General features: G+C 43.1%; 2 protein-coding genes across 4 annotated transcripts in view; one reads left to right on the forward strand and one right to left on the reverse strand.

Moving 5' to 3' along the window:
• The window catches only part of Snrpg (small nuclear ribonucleoprotein polypeptide G), a 6,646-nt gene extending 3,376 nt beyond the window's left edge, over nt 1-3,270 (forward strand). For both annotated transcript variants that reach the window (XM_008823247.3, XM_029558745.1), the window contains 2 exons: nt 549-673; nt 3,093-3,270. In XM_008823247.3, coding sequence (XP_008821469.1) covers nt 549-673; nt 3,093-3,143 — 176 coding nt within the window. In that variant the 3' untranslated portion in view covers nt 3,144-3,270. The remainder of the gene's footprint in view (nt 1-548; nt 674-3,092) is intronic.
• A 6,923-nt stretch (nt 3,271-10,193) lies between these two features.
• The window catches only part of Pcyox1 (prenylcysteine oxidase 1), a 15,776-nt gene continuing 7,527 nt past the window's right edge, over nt 10,194-18,442 (reverse strand). Inside the window, exons 4-7 of one of the 2 annotated variants that reach the window (XR_606877.3) lie at nt 15,401-15,612; nt 14,827-14,979; nt 12,000-12,762; nt 10,194-11,705 (exon numbers count right to left, since the gene is read on the reverse strand). Coding sequence is in view for 1 of the 2 variants with exons in the window: in XM_008823248.3 (XP_008821470.1) it covers nt 12,104-12,762; nt 14,827-14,979; nt 15,401-15,612 (1,024 nt within the window). In the remaining variant the exon portion in view is untranslated. Of the gene's footprint in view, nt 12,763-14,826; nt 14,980-15,400; nt 15,613-18,442 lie in introns of both variants that reach the window. The other variant, XM_008823248.3, reaches the window with a different exon arrangement.

The following is an 18,442-nucleotide window of genomic DNA, read 5'->3' on the forward strand; positions in this document are numbered from 1 at the left end:
GACCAGGCTGGCCTTGAACTCACAGAGATCTGCCTGCCTCCCGAGTGCTGTGATTAAAGGCATGTGCCACCACGCCCAGCTTTTTTTTTAAAAAAAATTTTTTTTTTAAGAATTAAAAACATCTTTAGTAGCTTTAGCCTTCATTTTGACTCTACCATACAGCAGCTCTGTAACTTTGAACCCTATTACTTGGAATTTTAGTTCCTTTGTGTAAAGATAATATTGCTTTATACAAGTTGGGGGTGTGTTTTTGAGGAGGGGCCAAGACAGGGTCTCCTGTGCATCCCAGTCTGTTCTCAAAACTTAAAGTAGTTCTTCAGTCTGCCAAGTGCTGGGATTACAGCCATGAGAAGCCACTCCTGGCTTCTTTGTAAGATTCTTAATAAATTAAAATATGGGGAATGTAAAAATAAAATGTTTGCCCAGTGTTTGACACCTAATAAGGATAGGGGTCACACATGCCAGCCACCTCTTTCTTTTCCCACATGATTTGTGATGGATGGTTGATAGTTAATAATTTTATTGAAACTTGTTTTCCCTTTTTGTAGTGAAGTTAAATGGTGGCAGACATGTCCAAGGAATACTGCGGGGCTTTGATCCCTTTATGAATCTTGTGATCGATGAATGTGTGGAGATGGCAACTAGTGGGCAGCAGAATAACATTGGAATGGTGGTGAGTAAAGGTGGTGGGCTTCTAGAGACTCTAGTAGCTGCTGGTAGTGTTTTGGGAATGTGCATTTGCTTCCCTTATATCAAATTCTTGGACTAAATTCTAGTTAGTTGTCCTATGAAAGGCAAATAACAGGAAAGATTGGGACTTTCCATTTCCTCTCTAGATTTACTATGGACTAATCTGTAATAATATTCCACTTGTAGATAAGATCTCTCCTCTGTGGAACCTTCTCAGAATATAAGTTTTGAAACTGCTGTTGGAAATCATTTCTGAGCTTTGTTCTATAGAGGAAGGTATAACCAGACTCTGATTACAGCGAAAAATCTCTAACTTGCAAATGATGCCCTTAGACTATCTTGTTAAAGTGCAGGTTTCAGGCCTGGGAATATTGCTCCATAGTTTTTGGGGGGGTTTTTTTTGTTTGTTTTTTTGTTTGTTTTTTTAATGTGTATGAATGTATTGCCTGCATGTATGTACGTGCACCCATGTTGTGCAATGCCTCGGAGGTCTGAAGATGGCATCAGATCCCTTGGAACTGGAGTTATGGATAGTTGTTAGCCACCATGAGGGTGCTGGGAATTAAACCCAGGTCCTCTGGAAGAGCATCCAGTGCTCTTAACCACTGAACCATCTCTCTCGCCCCAAAGTTTACATTTCTAACACCCATATACTACAGAGCTGCTGGTTCACAATTTACACAGTAGTTTATATGTGATCATAGTTAACTTAGATTTTTAGTTTATCACATTCTAATTTTAAAAATAAATAATCAGGGGCTGGAGAGATGGCTCAGTAGTCAAAAGCACTGGCTGTTCTTCCAGAGGATCTAGGTTTGATTCCCAGCACCCACATGGCAGCTAACAACTGTCCTTAATTCCAATTCCAGGGGTATTTGACACCCCCTTCTGACCTTGCAGGCATTTAACGACATGGGTGTACTTACGTGCAGACAATATACACATAAAATAAAGATAATAAAATACAAAAATAGATAAGGGAACACTTACAACGGCTAAACATAATGACAGCCATTCACATGAGAGAAAAATAAGTTAAACCTGAAGAGAAATAATGAATATTAAGCTTTCATTTGGTTTGGGGTTTTTATTTGAGATAGTATCTGTATGGCCAGGAACTCAACTAACCTACTTCAGCCTCCCCAAGTGCTAGGATTACAGGCTGGGCCAACACACACAGCTGAGCCTTCATTTTAGAAGTCAACAGTTTTGCATTTATTAGGCAACAGTTCTGTGGCCACAAAAGAAAAGTTCTGGTATTTGTCAGAAAGACCCGAATTTTGAATTGCTGTTTGTCTGGCATAGGACACTGTACCTCAGAGTAGTAAATCCACACTACTAAAAGGCGTGGCGCACCCCTTTAATCCCAGCACTCAGGAGGCAGAGGCAGGTGGATCTCTGTGAGTTTGAAGCCAGCCTGGTCTACATAGCGAGTTCCAGGCCAGCAGGGCTTCAGGGAAACCCTGTCTTAATAAGACCAAAAAAAAAAATTTTTTTTTAAAGGTAAATATAAGGCCTCCATGAAGGAATGTGGGTCCTAATTGTTAGCCTTTTTTCCTCTACCTCTTGCCTCCATTTTTTTTTCTACATATGGTGCTCGAGATTGAAAATAATGGCTTCATCCACTGACAGCAGAAAGGTGAAGATAGACCACTTTTTTACTGTTTTTACTTGTATGATAATATTGTAAATAATTTTATATCATTTCAAATCAAAAGTTTATGTTACTATACCAGGTATAGTGAGTGGTGCATGTCTACGATTTATACATCTGTAATCTTGGCCCTCAAAAAGCTAAGTGTCATGATAATAGCTACTCTAGAATGTGGATTATAGTTCTTAAAAATGAAAACACAGCTGGCTAGGTAGACATACTATAACCCTGGTGCTCGGGAAGCTAAATTACAATGACCAGACATCTCAAAGTTAATTATTACTTTTTTACTTTCAGTCTCAGTGTGGATTTCTTCTAAGGAGTTGAGTTAGTTGGCTTTGTGTTGTTTCTCTCCCCCTCCCTACCCTGTTTGAAGGTCTCACTATGATCCACCAGCCTCTGCCTTCTGAGTGCTGAGATTAAAGGTGCTACTTCATGTTGTGATTTAAAGACTTACTTGGTGCCCCTGTGGCTTGAAAGAAACATCACTGCCATGATACTGAAAAATAATTATTGATTTGATGAAAATTTTGTTGTTACATTGTTTTTTGAGACAGGGTCTCCTGTAGCCATGGCTATGCAGACCAGGCTGAGCTTGATCTTGCAGAGAACTACTACCTCTGCCTCCTTAGTGTAGGGATTAAAGTTGTGTGTTGCCACACCACACCGGGCTCTGGTGAAAATTCTTTGATTGTTGGTTTGTCTTTTAAATGAATTGCTCTTTTCAAATTGATTTTTCTTTCTCCAGGTCATACGAGGAAACAGTATCATCATGTTAGAAGCCTTGGAACGAGTTTAAACAATGGCTGTTCAGCAGAGCAGTCCATGTTCCCTCTCCAAAGGGCCTGTTTTACTATGACGTAAAATCTGGTCGTGTACATTTTCATATGGAAGTTTTTGCTAAATAAACTTTTGTAGTACTCAAATGCTTTTCTGGTGTTCTGAATGTAGAAGTGGTTCTTGGTTGAGCCTGTTTTCGAGCAGTTTTATGCATTCTAATAGGTTAGCTTTTACACATTGCTTTCCTCACCCTTGATTTTAAATGTTTTAGGGTTCTGCTTCCTAGAGAAGAGGGGCAGCTCCCACCATGTAGTGGAAAAAATAACATTCTCAGTTTCTGACCCAAATAGAAAATCTCTGTCACACAGATTGGCTGCCCTTTTCCCAGGTAGCCTGCCAGTGACCCACCAAAGGGCGCTCTGCATACCCAGCCATCAGCCTCATGATGGACTTCAGAAACAACTATATCCATCCACAAACTGGAGCTTAGTTGGGCTACAAAATAAAAGCAATGAAGACCTAATACATGGTAGTTTAAGATGGATCTTGTCTCTTGAGATTTAACACCTTCTAAAAGAACTGCCAGACAGGCAACTCTGAGTAAACCAAAGGGTCAGGGGAGTCATACCTTTGCAAGTAACTAATGCCTACAAGCTGTGGAGAGGAGTGAGTGGTTAAGAGCACAGTCTTAAGAACTTGTCCATTTCTCATCAGTTGATCCTTGGGTTCCTGACTGTCCCAGGACTCAGTCTACCACTTAGAAAGGGTAGAAAGGATCCTCTACCCCTTGTAAGTAAGGTAAGGCCTGAGCGTTAGACTTGCATGTAGGTAGGTACACCTGTGTCGTGCTGTGCCTTTGGAGATCAGAAGAGAGTGTCTGGTCCCTTAGAACTGGAGTTAAGAGATGGTTGTTAGCATGGGATTTGAACCCATGTCTTCTGCAAAAAACAGCCAGTGCTCTTAATCACTAAGCATCAAGGCCTCCTTAAAGGAAGCAAATCATGACAATTAGGTTAAGCTGTTCATGTTTTCTTTTTTTGTGATACTGAGAACTGAACCCAGAGCCTCAAACATGCTATTAGGAGTCTCTACCACTGAGCCCTGTCCCCAGCACCATCATGTCAACTAAATGTTCCCCTTATGGTGGCCTGAAAGAATCTGGTACATACAAAATTCATAAGCACTCCATTGTAGCCTTCTTGTAGAAGCCATCCTATGCGAGGAGAGCCACAGACAGTACCTTTTCCCATGTTAGATTCATTTCTTGACATACTTTGGCTATAGTCTGTGTCCTGCATATATGTGTGTGTGTTTTATGCAGGTGTGTGCACCCATATACACTGGTGTAGAGGCCAGAGAACACCAGGTGTTCAACTCTATCAAACTCTCCTTTGTTCCCTTGAGACAGTCTCTCACTGAATCTGGGGCTCACCATGCCATTTGGACACATTGGCTAGCCAGCAAACCCCAGGGATCCACCTGACTGCCTCCCCCCACATTGCTGCGATTATAGACAAACAATTTTCTCTAATGTGTAGCCTGTCAATAAAGGTCTCTGGGCCATATATCTCCAGAGAACTTGTAATAGAACCTGCTGTTCTATTACTGTGGACATGAAGGCAGGGCCATTATCACCAAATGGATTCAGGCATGCCATAGCCAGGAATAATGTCCGTCCATTAACTCAAGCGAATTGAACAGATTCCTGTGCTTAAAGGATAGGCCTCAATCAAGCTGTCAACCAGACAGCTGGTTTTCTGGTTGGAAAATGTCAACCAAAACTGCTGCGTGAAGTCCCACAGCCTCAGGCCTCTGGGGGAAACCCACTTGACAATCTTCAAAGGGATATGGCACGCAGTGTTGGAACTAGCTAGCTTTGGGCAGCTTTTTGATGATTTTGGCACAGAGTTGGTGTTCTAGGGGTTGCCTTACTTATTGTCTAGTGTAATCCAGGCCCTCTGAGGTACAGTTATACATTAATGGGTCTCACATATAATCACAGCCCTGATGAGTATAGTTAACTTGATCAGACACAAGCTGTCCTAATGAAGTGACTCCGTGAGACTTTACCTTCCATTAAAAGGAAAGGTCTTGTCCTTCACAACCCCATTCTGAGGCTCTCATTTCATCTGCTCTGAATATTCAAGAGATTAAAAAGGGCTAGTTTTGTTTTCAGCTGATTTAGCTCATCTGCATGTGGATTCGATCCCTGAGCCCTATGGAGTTTCTTAGAATGGCTCAACTAGCTGCTTTTCTATCGCTGTGACCATAATAATACCTAACAAAAAATATAAGGGAGAAGGGTTTATTTCTAAAACCTTCAGTTTAGAGGGTTTCAGTCCGCAGTTGCCAGGCCCCAAGTGCTTGGGCAGGGCTTCATGTGCAGTGGGAGCATAAGGCAGAAGACAGCTGTCCACATCCCAGCACACAGGAAGCAGAGAAGGCAACAGGTACCCGGGGTCACGCCCAGACCTTCCAGCAAGAACCCCCACCTCTCAAAGTTCCACAGCCTCCCAAACTAACACCCCCAGCTGGAGAACAAGCATCCAAATCATGAGCCTGGGGTGGGGACATTTTAAGTTCAAACCATAACAGTCCCAAATAAGGCATGGCTGCTACCTCCTCTGGATGAAGACAGCCTCTGAGTACTTGGAGAGTCTCAGGACAGGCTGGACTGGCTAAGTTCACCCTGAACTGTTCCTTTTGCCTTCACCTGCACCTCTGAGTTGCTGGGATTACAGGTGTACACACCTGATTCTCTGCAGTGCTAGGAATGGAACCCAGCGCTTCCTGCATGCTAGGCAGTAAACATGAGCTCAGAGCAATGTTTCTTCCAAGGCCTTTTCTCACATATTGTTCTTTTCCTAAGCTCTTTTTCCTTTTGGAATGGAACCCTGGTATTATAAGCAGTGAGCCCAAATGTGTAATGCTGGGCTTGAGTTCAAGGCCAACCTGGTCTACATAGAGAGTTCAGGTCAGCTAGAGCTACAGGAAGACCCTATCTCAGACAAAAAAAAAAAAGTAAATGTATAGACCCCCATGAGGTGATAACAAGATAAGAAGACCTAATTGGTAGCTTTTTTGTCTTCCTGCTGAATTCCCCCCCCCACCCCAGTGGTACTGTATTAAAAGTACAACTTCATCCACTAAGCTAGATCCCCAACTTCTTAAGTTCTTTTTATTTCATAGGTATGTGTGAGTATAGGCCACGTGTGTGTGGATGCCTGTAGATTCCCCTGGAGCTGGAGCTAGAAATGTTTATAATCCACTAGACATGGGTGCTGGGGTATGAACTGTTCTAGAAGAGCAGCAAGCACTGTTAACTGCTGAGCCATCTCTCCAACATTGGACGTATTTTTTGACTACTTCTACAATAATATTTTAAACCATTCTTTTAAATCACTTCAAAAGTTAGTTATTATTTCAGAGCCAGCTGTAGTATACACCTGTAATCTCAGCCCACAGGAGGCTGATTACTCTCTGTGATATGGATTAAAGTTCCTGTGTAAAGATAAAGAAAAGTTTATTACCCTGCAATCTAGATGTAGATTTCCTATAACGGTCCTCAGCAGTTTCATGACATGGTTTAAAACTTGGTGGTTCCTGTGGCGGGGGGAAAATTCCCCCAGCATAGAATATTAAAAATCATCATTGGGGGCCGGGTGTGGTGGTGCATGCCTTTAATCCCAGCACTTGGGAGGCAGAGGCAAGTGGATCTCTGTGAGTTCAAGGCCAGCCTGGTCTACATAGTGAGTTCCAGGACAGCTGCGGCTACAGGGAGACCCTGTCTCAAAAAGACCCCCCCGCAAAAAAAAAAATCATCATTGCGGGTTGGAGAGATGGCTCAGCAGTTAAGAGCATTGGCTGTTTTGCAGAGGATTCAGGTTCAATTCTCAGCACCCACATGGCAACTAACAACTGTCCATAAAATAAAAATAATAGCCAGGTGTGGTGGTACACACCTTTAATCCCAGCACTCGGGAGGCAGAGGTAGGCAGATCTCTGTGAGTTCGAGGCCAGCCTGGTCTCCATAGCAAATCCAGGCCAGCTGTGACTACAGGAAAACCCTGCCTCAAAAAGACCAATAATAATAATAAATATAAAAACATTGGTTTGATGAAGATAATAAATCAGGTCAGGTGCATTTTCATATGAAAGTTTTTGCTAAATGAACTTTTGTAATAATCAAAAATGCTTTTTCAGAGCTGGAGAGATGGCTTATTGGTTAAGACCATGTGCTGCTCTATAGAAGACTGGAGTTTGGTTCCCAGCACCCACATCAAGTGACTCACAACCACCTGTATAATTCAGCTGCAGTAGGAACCGACACCTCTAGCCTCTGCCGGCACCTGCATTCACATGCACATACCCACACCCAAGCATACACACAAAAGCCTAATTAAAAAATATATATACTTTTTCAGATGTTTTGAATAGTTTTGAATGTAGAAATAGTGTTATTTTTCTTTTTTTTGTTACGTGTTTGTGTTTGTTTGTATGTGTGTATGCGCTTCACGCTTTCAAGTGCCCAGAGAGATCAGAAGAGGGTGTCAAATCCCCTGGAGCTAGAGTTACAGGGGATTGTGAACTGTCCAAAGGGGGTTCTGGGAACTGAATCGGGTCCTCTGGAAGAGGAAGAAGTGTTGTTAACCACTGAGTTCTCTCTCTAGAACCTAAATCTCAGATTTTAGGTTTTGGAATCCTTGTATACATGAGCTATCTTGGGACTGGGACTCAAACCTAAACATGAAATTCAATTATGTCACTGCAGCTCATGCACTTTGTGCACAGGTAACTAACTTTACAGTGTTTTTAGTGTGCCAGCATTTAGACTACAACTAGTCACATGAGATAACATGTCAACTATTTCTTTTGTAGCATCATGCTGGTATTTCCAAAGTTTCAGATTTTGGAGTATTTCAGTTAGGGATGGTCAACCCATACATCTATATTCTAAAAGTATTTCAACAGAAGTAACTACCACACAGGAAGTGATGACATAGCTGTTTATTTTTTAGCAATAATCATTAAGTGGGTAGGAATTCTTAGTAGAAATAGATTTCAGAGAAAAACATTCCAGTGTGCTATAGTCGTGAGAAGGTGGTAACAATGTGGGCCACAACTTAACCACTCATGACTTGCATGCTCAGGAAAGACACGACAGATTGCTGCATCCTAACCCTAACATGAGGAATCAGGCAATGACTTGAGGCCTGTTCATTTTCTGATCTGGTAAAAATTCTGTGAATTTCCAGTCAGTGTACAGTGTACATAAGTAAGTACGTAACAGCCTAGTGCATTTGGCATATGTCTGTTGCATTTCCTCTTCATAGCATTGTCAACAACGGGGGCTAGAGAGTTGGCTCAGCAGTTAAGAACACTGGTTGTTCTTGCAGAAGACCCGGGTTCGAATTCCAGCACCCACATGGCAGCTGACAACTGTCCGTAACTCCATTTCCAGGGCATCTGACAGCCTCTTCTGTCCTCCTTGAGTATTGCATGACATGGGTGCACTTACCTACATGCAGGCATAACACATAAAATAAAAATAATAAATAAAAATATTTTAAAAAAAAGAAAATGTCAACAGAACAGCTAGAGGAAACAGTTGAATCACAGCGGAAAGGGGTGATATGAAGTTCGCTCTTCAGCAGTGTTTTAAATCTTCACTTTTGATTTTCTTCAACCAAGGGAGCCACTATCCTCCAAGTGTGGTTCCAAAACAATAGCATCACCCTGGAACAGCTCAGAAACTCAAGTCCTCTATCCCACTACACACACATTGAACAGGAAACCCTTGGGATGGCCCAGCAGTGTTCTAATTCTCATTCCTGGTCACTGTGATGCAGGTGCAACTCAGCTAGACACCCTCTGGAGCTGGCTTCATGTGGCCCTTGCAGCCTTCCTACCAACTTCAGTAGAAACGGGGGCATGCTCTCTCTAAAACAGGAATCCTCTACTAGTGTGTTTCTTTTTGTCAAATTGTTTTAATTTTATGTGTATAGTATGTTAAGTGCACCATGTGCATGCAGTGCCCATACAGGCCAGAAGAGGGCGTCAGATCTCCTGGAACTGGAGTTAAGGATGGTTGTTAGCTACCATGTGGATGCTGGGAACCAAACCTGGGTCCTCTGTAAGAGCAGCCTGTGCTCTTAACTGCTGAGCCATCTTTCCAGCCCCTCATCAACTTATTCTTTAATGCTGTTGTTACCTTAAAAGGGCAGAATGTGCCTGGAGTAGCAGACTCTAAAAGTATTTATCTCTCCCGGAAAAAAACAAAGTACCCTTTTAACACAGCTGTTCCATTGAAACCACCTGATAATGCCAGGCTTGCTCACAACCTGCTTTGGTTTGGAGAAAGCAATCTCTTTTACACTGCTGGACTGCTGGAGAGTTTGATATAAGTTGGAGGTAATACCAGCATTTTAAGTTACAAGCCCAAACACATCCCATTACAAACTAAATTTAAAAGTTGGCAGGAAGCCAGGCATGGCGGCATATGCCTTTAGTCCCAGCACTTGGAAGGCAGAGGCAGGCAGATCTCTGTGAGTTCAAGGCCAGCCTGGTGTCTACATAGTGAGTTCCAGGCCAGCTGGGGCTGCAGGGAGACCCTGCCTTTTAAAAAAAAAAAAAAAAAAAAAAAAAAAAAAAAAACCACTGGCATTTATTCATCTTATATTTCTCTCTATTTGCAGCAATCCTCCCTTAGGGGGAATTGCTTTTGCTGATCTCTGCAGCCAGCCATGGTCTGAAAATGCTCAATGGAAAATGCCAAAAATACATTGTGAGTTCTAACTGACTTTCATAATGGTGTATTGTTACAATTTTTGTGTGCCAAATTTATAAATTAAAACTTTATCACAGGTATGTTTGTACTGTATGAAAAACCTGCATATGGGGTTCTGCTTCTCAATTTCAGGCACTCACTGGGAGTCAAGAAACATACCCCCTCAGATGGGGAACCCTGTATCAGTCTGCAACAGTGTTCCACTCTCTTCAAACTGTCTTCATTAAAACCACAACAGGAAAAAATACAAATGTCTCTGAACAAATTAGAAAAAAGCCAAGCTTTTGATAAACTAGGAGTTTATTCCTGTCACTATATCAAATATATCAGCTTTATTCGCACATTAATATTTACAATTCTATTAGGGAAAGAAATAATTTTTACAAAGAATCTGCATTCTCTTACACTGTTTTACTGATGTAGTCACTACTATAATCTGGTGAAGGAAGTTGTTTTTTTATCCCTTGAAACTGAGTCTTGTTACAGCCCAGGCTGGCCCCTGAACTCCTGATCCCCTTGGCTCTGCCACCCAAGTGCTGGGATTACAGGCATTCACCACCATGCCTGGAAAGGTAATTTTTTCCCCTTAATAACAATACCTGGTAGCAGTTGGAATTCACCAGCTTTGACTTGTTTTGTTCCACCAGTGGCTATGACAATCATTCTTGGCCTTGGGCAGTGGACAGAAAGCTGGATTTCTTAAATTGGGCTGCATACAAGAAGCTTGTAGGTCTACAGCTGACTCTGAAGTGCAGCCATGGCTGACAGCCACTGTCTTAAGATTTCAGCAACAGCCTCTCATCCACTATCTGATGCTTCACTCCTGCTGCGCTGGATCAAGTACCCCTGACCCTGAAGACTTCATTCTAGCATCGACTGCTCTGGCCTTACCAAGCTGCCTCTGCTCTTATTAAAGAGTGCCAGTGCTTCTTCCCAAAGCTCACTGCTGAAGTCTTCACTGAGTGAAAGGCCTCACTCAGCAGTCATTTCCTGTGGCATGCATCTCTGGGCTTGGGTTGGGTTGCTTAGCACTCCTAAGGCACTCAAAACCCTCTGCAGATGTTCTAATCCCATGTCTGGGATCCTCTCATTTATGGCTGCATGCTGGAAGCTTGAACTTGATAAAGTTACAATGCCTAAAACTCCAACCTCAACCCAGGAAATCCCACTTTCTATGTGGGACCCAAAGCTCTCAGGGCTGGGAATGTAGCTTTGTGGTAGAGCACTTGCCTAGGATGCTCAAGGTCCTGGGTTCAATCCTCACATGAGGGCCTAGTATTACAATACCAATTTTTTCAATTGATAGCCTGTATCTGGTTCCCATTTTACAGGAAATTTCTGTAGAAACTACTAAGGTTATACTCTTAAGACTTCTGAATCTTCCTAATATAATCAAGACAGAAGCAATCAAAAATCACATTCTCAAAGTCATGACTTTAGGCTGGAGCACATTTACATCAAAAAGGTGTAAACTGCCAGGAGTGGTGGCTCATGCCTGTGTCCCAGAACTTGGGAGGCTGAGGCAGGAGGATGCCTTTGAGTTCAAAGCTATCCTAGGGTTACATAATGAATTCCAGCCTGGAATACAAAGTAAGACCCAGCTTCAAAAACTCCCAAAAGCAAAACAAAGCAACAGGCAAGAAGACAGAGAGAGGGAGGGAGGGGAAGGACTGAAGGAAGACTGCTCTATAATATAACTGAAATGTTAGGCCCCTGCCCACTCTACTGAATCCAAATCAGATGTTTATCAAATTTCAGGCAATTTTTCTGATCGGGCAAGTCTGGGAAACACTACCAATGTTTCCCAAAGTAGTTAAGAGCCGAGCCTGGCAACACAGGCCTGTAATCCACTACTGGAAAGGCTGAGGCAAGATGACTGCAAGTTCAAAAGAAAAACCAAAAAGAGGTGTTGTAGCTCACTCAGTTCAGTGGTGGAGTGCCTGCCTAGCACACAGGGCCTTGGGTTCAATCCCCAGTACCACCACCACCACCACCATCACTCCCCTGAGAAAAGGGTGCAGGGAGTGAAAACATTCTAGGTATGGCTAAGGATGAAGTTGTCTACAGAACCGTTTGTTTCCTCATGACCCACAGGGATGGCTGTTAAATGATTCAAAATCATCTCTGCTCAGATTCTGTCCTTTGCCACTGGGATGCTCTGGGAACCAGGAGTGGGAGGGGCCAGTGCTCTGTTACAGCTCTGTCTTAAGTTTCTCATACAGGCCGTCCTGGTCGATCATGTCTGCATTCCCGTTCCAGCGGTGGTAGGCAAGGAGCGCAGCATTGTAGCCAGCGATGGCGCTCATCTCCATGCAGCTGGCCGCGAACTCGATGCCATTGAGGTAATAGAGCCGGTCGTGGAGGATGATGGACGGGCACTTCTGCGGGGGCTGGTAGTGCGGATATGACAGCCACGTCTTCCGAACAGCATAATCGTACGACAGAAAGAGCTTTGAGATCTGCTCTTTGGTAAGAACGTCCCTGGAGAAGGTCTTCCACACGTGCGTTCCACCTCCCGCCAGGGCAGGCCTCTCCTTTTCTTTTACGGGGGACACAATCGATAAGCTGTTAATAAACATATCTGAGTTATCAGTAACTAGAATCACAGAGAGGCCAAACTGATCCTGGGATCTGGAGCTGAAGAGAGTGGCATTCAGTTCTCCTTTCACAAGCGTGGTCACCAGGTGTTGGTATGGTTCCTGGAATTCCTCGATGGGCGAGTCAAAGTTAAGGAAAGTTATGCCGGACATTCTCTGATTCAGTGGAGTAGCCACAAGGACGATGTCATAGAAGTCCGAATGGGTCTCAGATCCTGTTTTATAGGTCACTTCATACATCTTTGTGGGGTTTCCTAGAGAGAACAGAGAAGCATACATTTCTTAGTGCTTCTAACATACTAAATTTCATGTCTTCTAAAAATAATTCTGCAGCTGGATATGGTGGTGTACGCCTTTAATCCCAGCACTTGAGAGGCAGAGGCAGGTGGATCTCTGTGAAATCAAGGCCAGCCTGGTCCACTAGCAAGTTCTAGGCCAGCTGGGGCTACAGGTGTGTCTCAAAAAAACCAAAAAACAACCCCCAAATTTTACTTTTTTGGTCTGTTCATTCATATATATGTAAAATAGATATAAATGTGTGTGTGTGTGTGTGTGTGTGTGTGTGTGTGTGTGTGTGCGTGCCCCCATGTTTCACGTGGAAGCCAGAGGTCACCCCTCAGGTGTCATCTTTCAAGAGCCATTAACCTTATTTTTGGGACAGGGTCTCACTGGAGCTCATCAACTAGGCTAGGCTGGCTGCCAGTGAGCCCCAAGGATGTGCCTGTCTGTCTCACTTCCCCAACACCAGGATTACAAGCACTTACCACCATGGTCAGGTTTTTATGCGGGTGCTGGCTCAAACTTAAGTCCTCAAGCTTACACAGCAAGCACTTTACTGATTGAGCTATCGTCTCAGCCCTGTTTTTATTTCTGAGACAGGATCTCATGTAGCCCAGGCTATTCTCAAATTCACAATGTTGCCAAAGAGAAACTTAACCTTCTGATGCTCCCCCCACCCCCGAAGTGTTAGGATTATAGGTCTATGCCAATCACATATTGTTTCATTAATGTGGGAATCAAACCCATGGCATCATGCATGCTAGGTAAACACTCTATCCAACCAAGATACATTCCCCAGCCCATAATTCCTGTGTGTGTGTGTGTGTGTGTGTGTGTGAGAGAGAGAGAGAGAGAGAGAGAGAGGAGAGAGAGAGAAATGTATGGTGTATGCATACATGTGAAGGCAGGTGTGTATGCCTATGTGTGCACACGGAGGCCAGAGGACATTGGGTGTCCTGCTCAGTTACTCTCTGCCTTATTCCTTGAGACAGAGTCTCTCACTGAACCTGGATCTAGCAGCAAGCCCCAGCAGTCCTCTGATCTTTGCTCCCCACAGCGCTGGGGTTACAGGAGTGTGAGCAGGACATCTACCTTTTTTTTCTTTTTTTCACACAAGTACTGTGGATCTGAACGCCGGTCCTTATGCTTGTATAACAAGCGATCTTTTTTTTTTTAATTTTTTATTTTTTTGTCTTTTTGAGACAGGGTCTTCCTGTAGCCCCAGCTGTCCTGGAACTCACTATGTAGACCAGGCTGGCCTCAAACTCACAAAGATCCGCCTACCTCTGCCTCCCAAGTGCTGGAATTAAAGGCTTGCGCCACCACGCCCAGCCATCTAGCAAGCGATCTTACCCACTGAGTCATCTCCCTAGCTCGCCAAAAGTCCATAATTCTCTTTTAATAGTTTCTCTACAATTCTAAAAAGTTAAGGGAGAATTATCCAATTGTATTACACTGGAGACAAATTTCTATTCAGACTGTTAGTAAGAACAAAATGTGGAACCTTTCCTCTATGAATGAGATTTTCTCTATATCCCTTGAGCCATACCTGTGCCCTTGAACACAGCTGGGAGCATTTCTGTATGTTCAGTGTAAAGTTCCACTGTTCTATAACCTTGTAAGAGATCCCAGAAGAAAAGTTTTTCTGGGCTGGGGAGATGGCTCGATGGGTAAGAGAGTTTGCTGCACAGGCATGAGGACTTGAATTCAAATCCCCAGCACCCAGGTAAAAAGCTAGGCATGGTCACATGCAGCTGAAACTCCAGTTCTGTTGGGGAGGTGTGAAGACAAGAGAATCACTAGGGCTTGCCGGCTGCCAACCTAGCTCCAAGTTCAGAATGAGACTCTGTCTCAAATTAAAGGTGGAGAGTGAGAGAGCAGAACACCCTACATCCTCTAGTGGCCACCACATGCACACACATGTGTGTATACAACACACAAATTTTTAAAAATTTGAACACATATATGTGAAACGTTTTTTCTCCCTGAGCCATCATTTTCTCCAGGAATAACCAGGAACAATGAAAGTTCAGGCTTACCTGTCTGCTTGGTCCTTGTTTTCTCCTCTATGGACATTACTGAGCCAAATATAAGATTGCTGTTGGCAGCCTGAAGGAGCCCTGAGCAAACTACTTTATTACCACCTTCCACAGCCCAAAGGTTGGAATCGGCAGCTGTCAATGACACCGCCCCTGTCAATGGGAGACAAAAATATGCTTTAATTCTGTCTTGGTAGGCAAGTAGCCACTACCTACTCTCCTGCCTACTTAGACGCTCTGCTCCAAACATCCCCAGACACTACCAGATGACCCTCAAGGGCAGGTCTCACCCAGGTGAGAAGCACTGAACTTCAGAAGCTAGCATGTCTTTAATCCCAAGACTTCAGAGACAGAAGCAGGTAGATCTCTGTGAGTTCCAAGCCAGCCTGCAGCTTGGTCTACATAGTGAGTTCCAGGTTGGCCAGGGCTACATAGTGAGACTCTGTCACACTCAAAAAAATGTTGCAGCTGTGAAAGGAAGCTGCTCCCAGCTAGGGCCGGAAGCCAGCAGCTACCGCAATATCAATTAAGTCCTTTTGTTAAACTCCCCTGATTTTTGCCAGTCCTGGCTTACCCACAAAGGCGTTGAGGTCCATGCTTTGGCCAAAATTGACCCTCATGATAGGAGCAACCATTTCGTTGAGGAACGTTTCAGAGAAGCCTGCTCTCTGCAGGCTTTCACGGAGTGTGTGGTTAAGCAGCCCAACGTAGTCGTCCCCTCCAATGGCGTGCATTAGCTTCTCTACACTGCTGAAGGCATAGTCATGGGACTGGTAGCGGTAGACCCTTGAGAAGAGGCAAAATGACCATTAAACACCACACAAGAAAGGAGGGGAAAGGGCAAATAAAGAGCAAAAACAGCAGCTAATCAAACTGATGCTGGGTGTGGTAGTCCACACCTCTAGTCCCAGCACTTAGGAGGCTGACGCTGAGGACGGACTGACTGTAGGTCAGCCAGGTGGGCCACACAGTGAGATTCTATCTCAGAAAAACGAATTTAAGAAAAAAAAAAAAAATCATGATTTGACTTCTATGTTTTCTTTTGATGAATTTCTTCCAGTTAGTTCAGACATAACTCAATCTCACCTTCCCTGGCTCTCCACCCTCTACTTCCTCTGTGGTCCTAGGTATACATGCTCCCTTTTCTGCACTAAGAGGGTCACTGGGACACCTTCAAAAAATATGTATGTCTTGGGGATGTAATTCAGTTGGTAGAGTGCTTGCCTAGCATGCACAAAGTCCTAGGTTTGATCTCCAGCTCCCCACAAAACTGGGCAGGAGAGCAAAAACCTTCAGCACACAGAAAATAGAGGCAGGAGGATCAGAAGTTCAAAAGTATCTCTGGCTACATAGCAAGTTCAAGGCCAGCCTGGACCACATGAAAGGAGTGTGTCTGGTTCTCATTTTCTGTATCTTTCAGCAGCATCTTTGCACCAGCTTGATCTTCTCAACCTACCCTCAACCCTAAACAAACATCACCTCCGTGCCAAAGCACACCAAGCAGGAAACCTTGTCAATCTTCCTAAGGTCTCTCATTACTCCATTCTCACTCCCTTGATCTAGTCAGGAGTTAGACCCATCTACTTACTTCTGTTTTCTTTTCTTTGAAATATTTATGACTCCCCACAAAGTCCTAAAGTAACTTTTGTCATCTATAATATTTATACAAAAATAGTATTTCTCACTGAAGTCCAGATTATTTAACCTAACATTAAAAAGAAAAGAAACAGAGGTAGTGAGATAACTCAGCAGGTAAAAGCAGTTGCTTCACAAGCCTCAGACTTGAGTTCAATGCCAAAGTCCACAGTGGAAAGACAGAACTGATGCACAAAAGTTGTCCTCCGGCCTCCACTATGCATGAGTGCACCCACATGCTCATCATACATATCACACAATTGTTACATTGAGGTCTATAGCAAAAAAATATTCTTTGGGTATGATGGGGGTTGTCCTCTTGATTTTTTACCTGAACTCTATGCCTAATATTTAGAAGAATTAAAGAAATATTTTCCAAAGTGGCTTTAATATCTCACTAGCAACATATAGGACTCCAGTGTCTACACACATTAGCCAACCTTGTTACTGTCACTGCTCATTGCAGACAGAAAAGACTGAGCACTGCTGGGGCCGGAGAGAAGGCTCAGTGGTTAAGAGCACTGGCTGCTCTTGCAGAGGACCCAGGTTCAGTTCCCAGCATCCACATGGCAGCTAACAACCATCTGTAACTCCAGTTTCAGGGGCTCTGATCCCCTATTCTGGCCTCCACAACCATTGCAAGCACCAGTGCATATATATACATGCAGACAAAACACTTATACACATTTTTTAAAAAAAGTGAACATTGAGTTTTTCTAACACTATTTGTTCAAAAGAAATTCTTTTTCATTGAACTGTCCTAGCACCTTTGTTGAAAATAAATTAAACATAATTATGAAGATTTTGTTTTCTGGACTTTCAGTTCTGCTCCACTTGTCTGTATTTCTATCCTTTAAAAAAGTATCACATTATTTGATTAAAATAGCTCTGTAGTAAGTTTAGAAATCAGAAAGTGTAACTTTTATCAACTTCATTATTTTTCAAGATTGTTTTATCTATTTTGTGCCCTCTGTACTTCAGTATGACTATTAGGATCATTTATTAACCTCTGCAGCTGATATATTGAGAAGAATCTAATTGAATCTCTACAGAAATTTGGAGAATATTATTTAATAACAATAAGTGTTACAATTCACTAAGGTAGATGTCTTTCCATTTATAACTCATAAATAAGGTTACTTGCAACCATTTTCTTAAAAACAAAACAAAAAACTTACAGCCACATGTGGTGGCACACGTCTTTAATCCCAGCACCCAGGGAGGCAAAGGCAGGTAGATCTTTGTGAGTTCTAGGCCAGCCTGGTCTACACAGTGAGTTCCAGGCCAGCTTAGAATACAGGGAGACCCTGACTCAAAAAGACCAAAAAAAAAAAAAAAAAAAAATCTTACTTAAAGAGTTAAGAATGTGCTGGTTAATATTTTTGTCAACTTGACACAAGCTAGAGTCATCTGGGAAGAGGGAACCTCAATCAAGGAATTTCCTCCATCAGGCTGGCCTGTGGGCATATCTGTAGGGTAGTTTCTTGATTGCTAATTGATGTAGGAAAGCCTAGCCTACTATGAGAGTTGCCATCCCTAGGCAGGTAGGCCTGCGCTATATAAAAAAAAAAGTAGCTAAGGGGGACTGGAGAGGTGGCTCAGTAGTTAAAAGCACTGGCTGCTCTTGCATAGGACCTGAGTTTGATTCCCAGCACCCACATGGTGGCTAACAACTGTCCACAACTCCACTTCCACAGGATCTGATGCCCTTTTCTGACCTCCACAAGCATTTCATGACACGGGTACACTTACATGCACACAAGCAATACACTCATACACATAAAATAAAAATACCAAATAAAATACGTTTAGCTGGGCATGGTGGCCCATGCCTTTAATCCCAGCACTCGGGAGGAAGAGGCAGGCAGAATTCTGTGAGTTCCAGGCCATCTGGGGCTACAGGGAGACCCTGTCTCAAAAAGACAACATAAATAAAGTAATTTATATATATATAAAAAAAATACTTTAAAAAAAAAGTAGC

The sequence above is a fragment of the Nannospalax galili genome, unplaced genomic scaffold (assembly GCF_000622305.1).
Source record: "Nannospalax galili isolate Female #2095 unplaced genomic scaffold, S.galili_v1.0 scaffold269, whole genome shotgun sequence".
Taxonomy (NCBI): Eukaryota; Metazoa; Chordata; class Mammalia; order Rodentia; family Spalacidae; genus Nannospalax; species Nannospalax galili.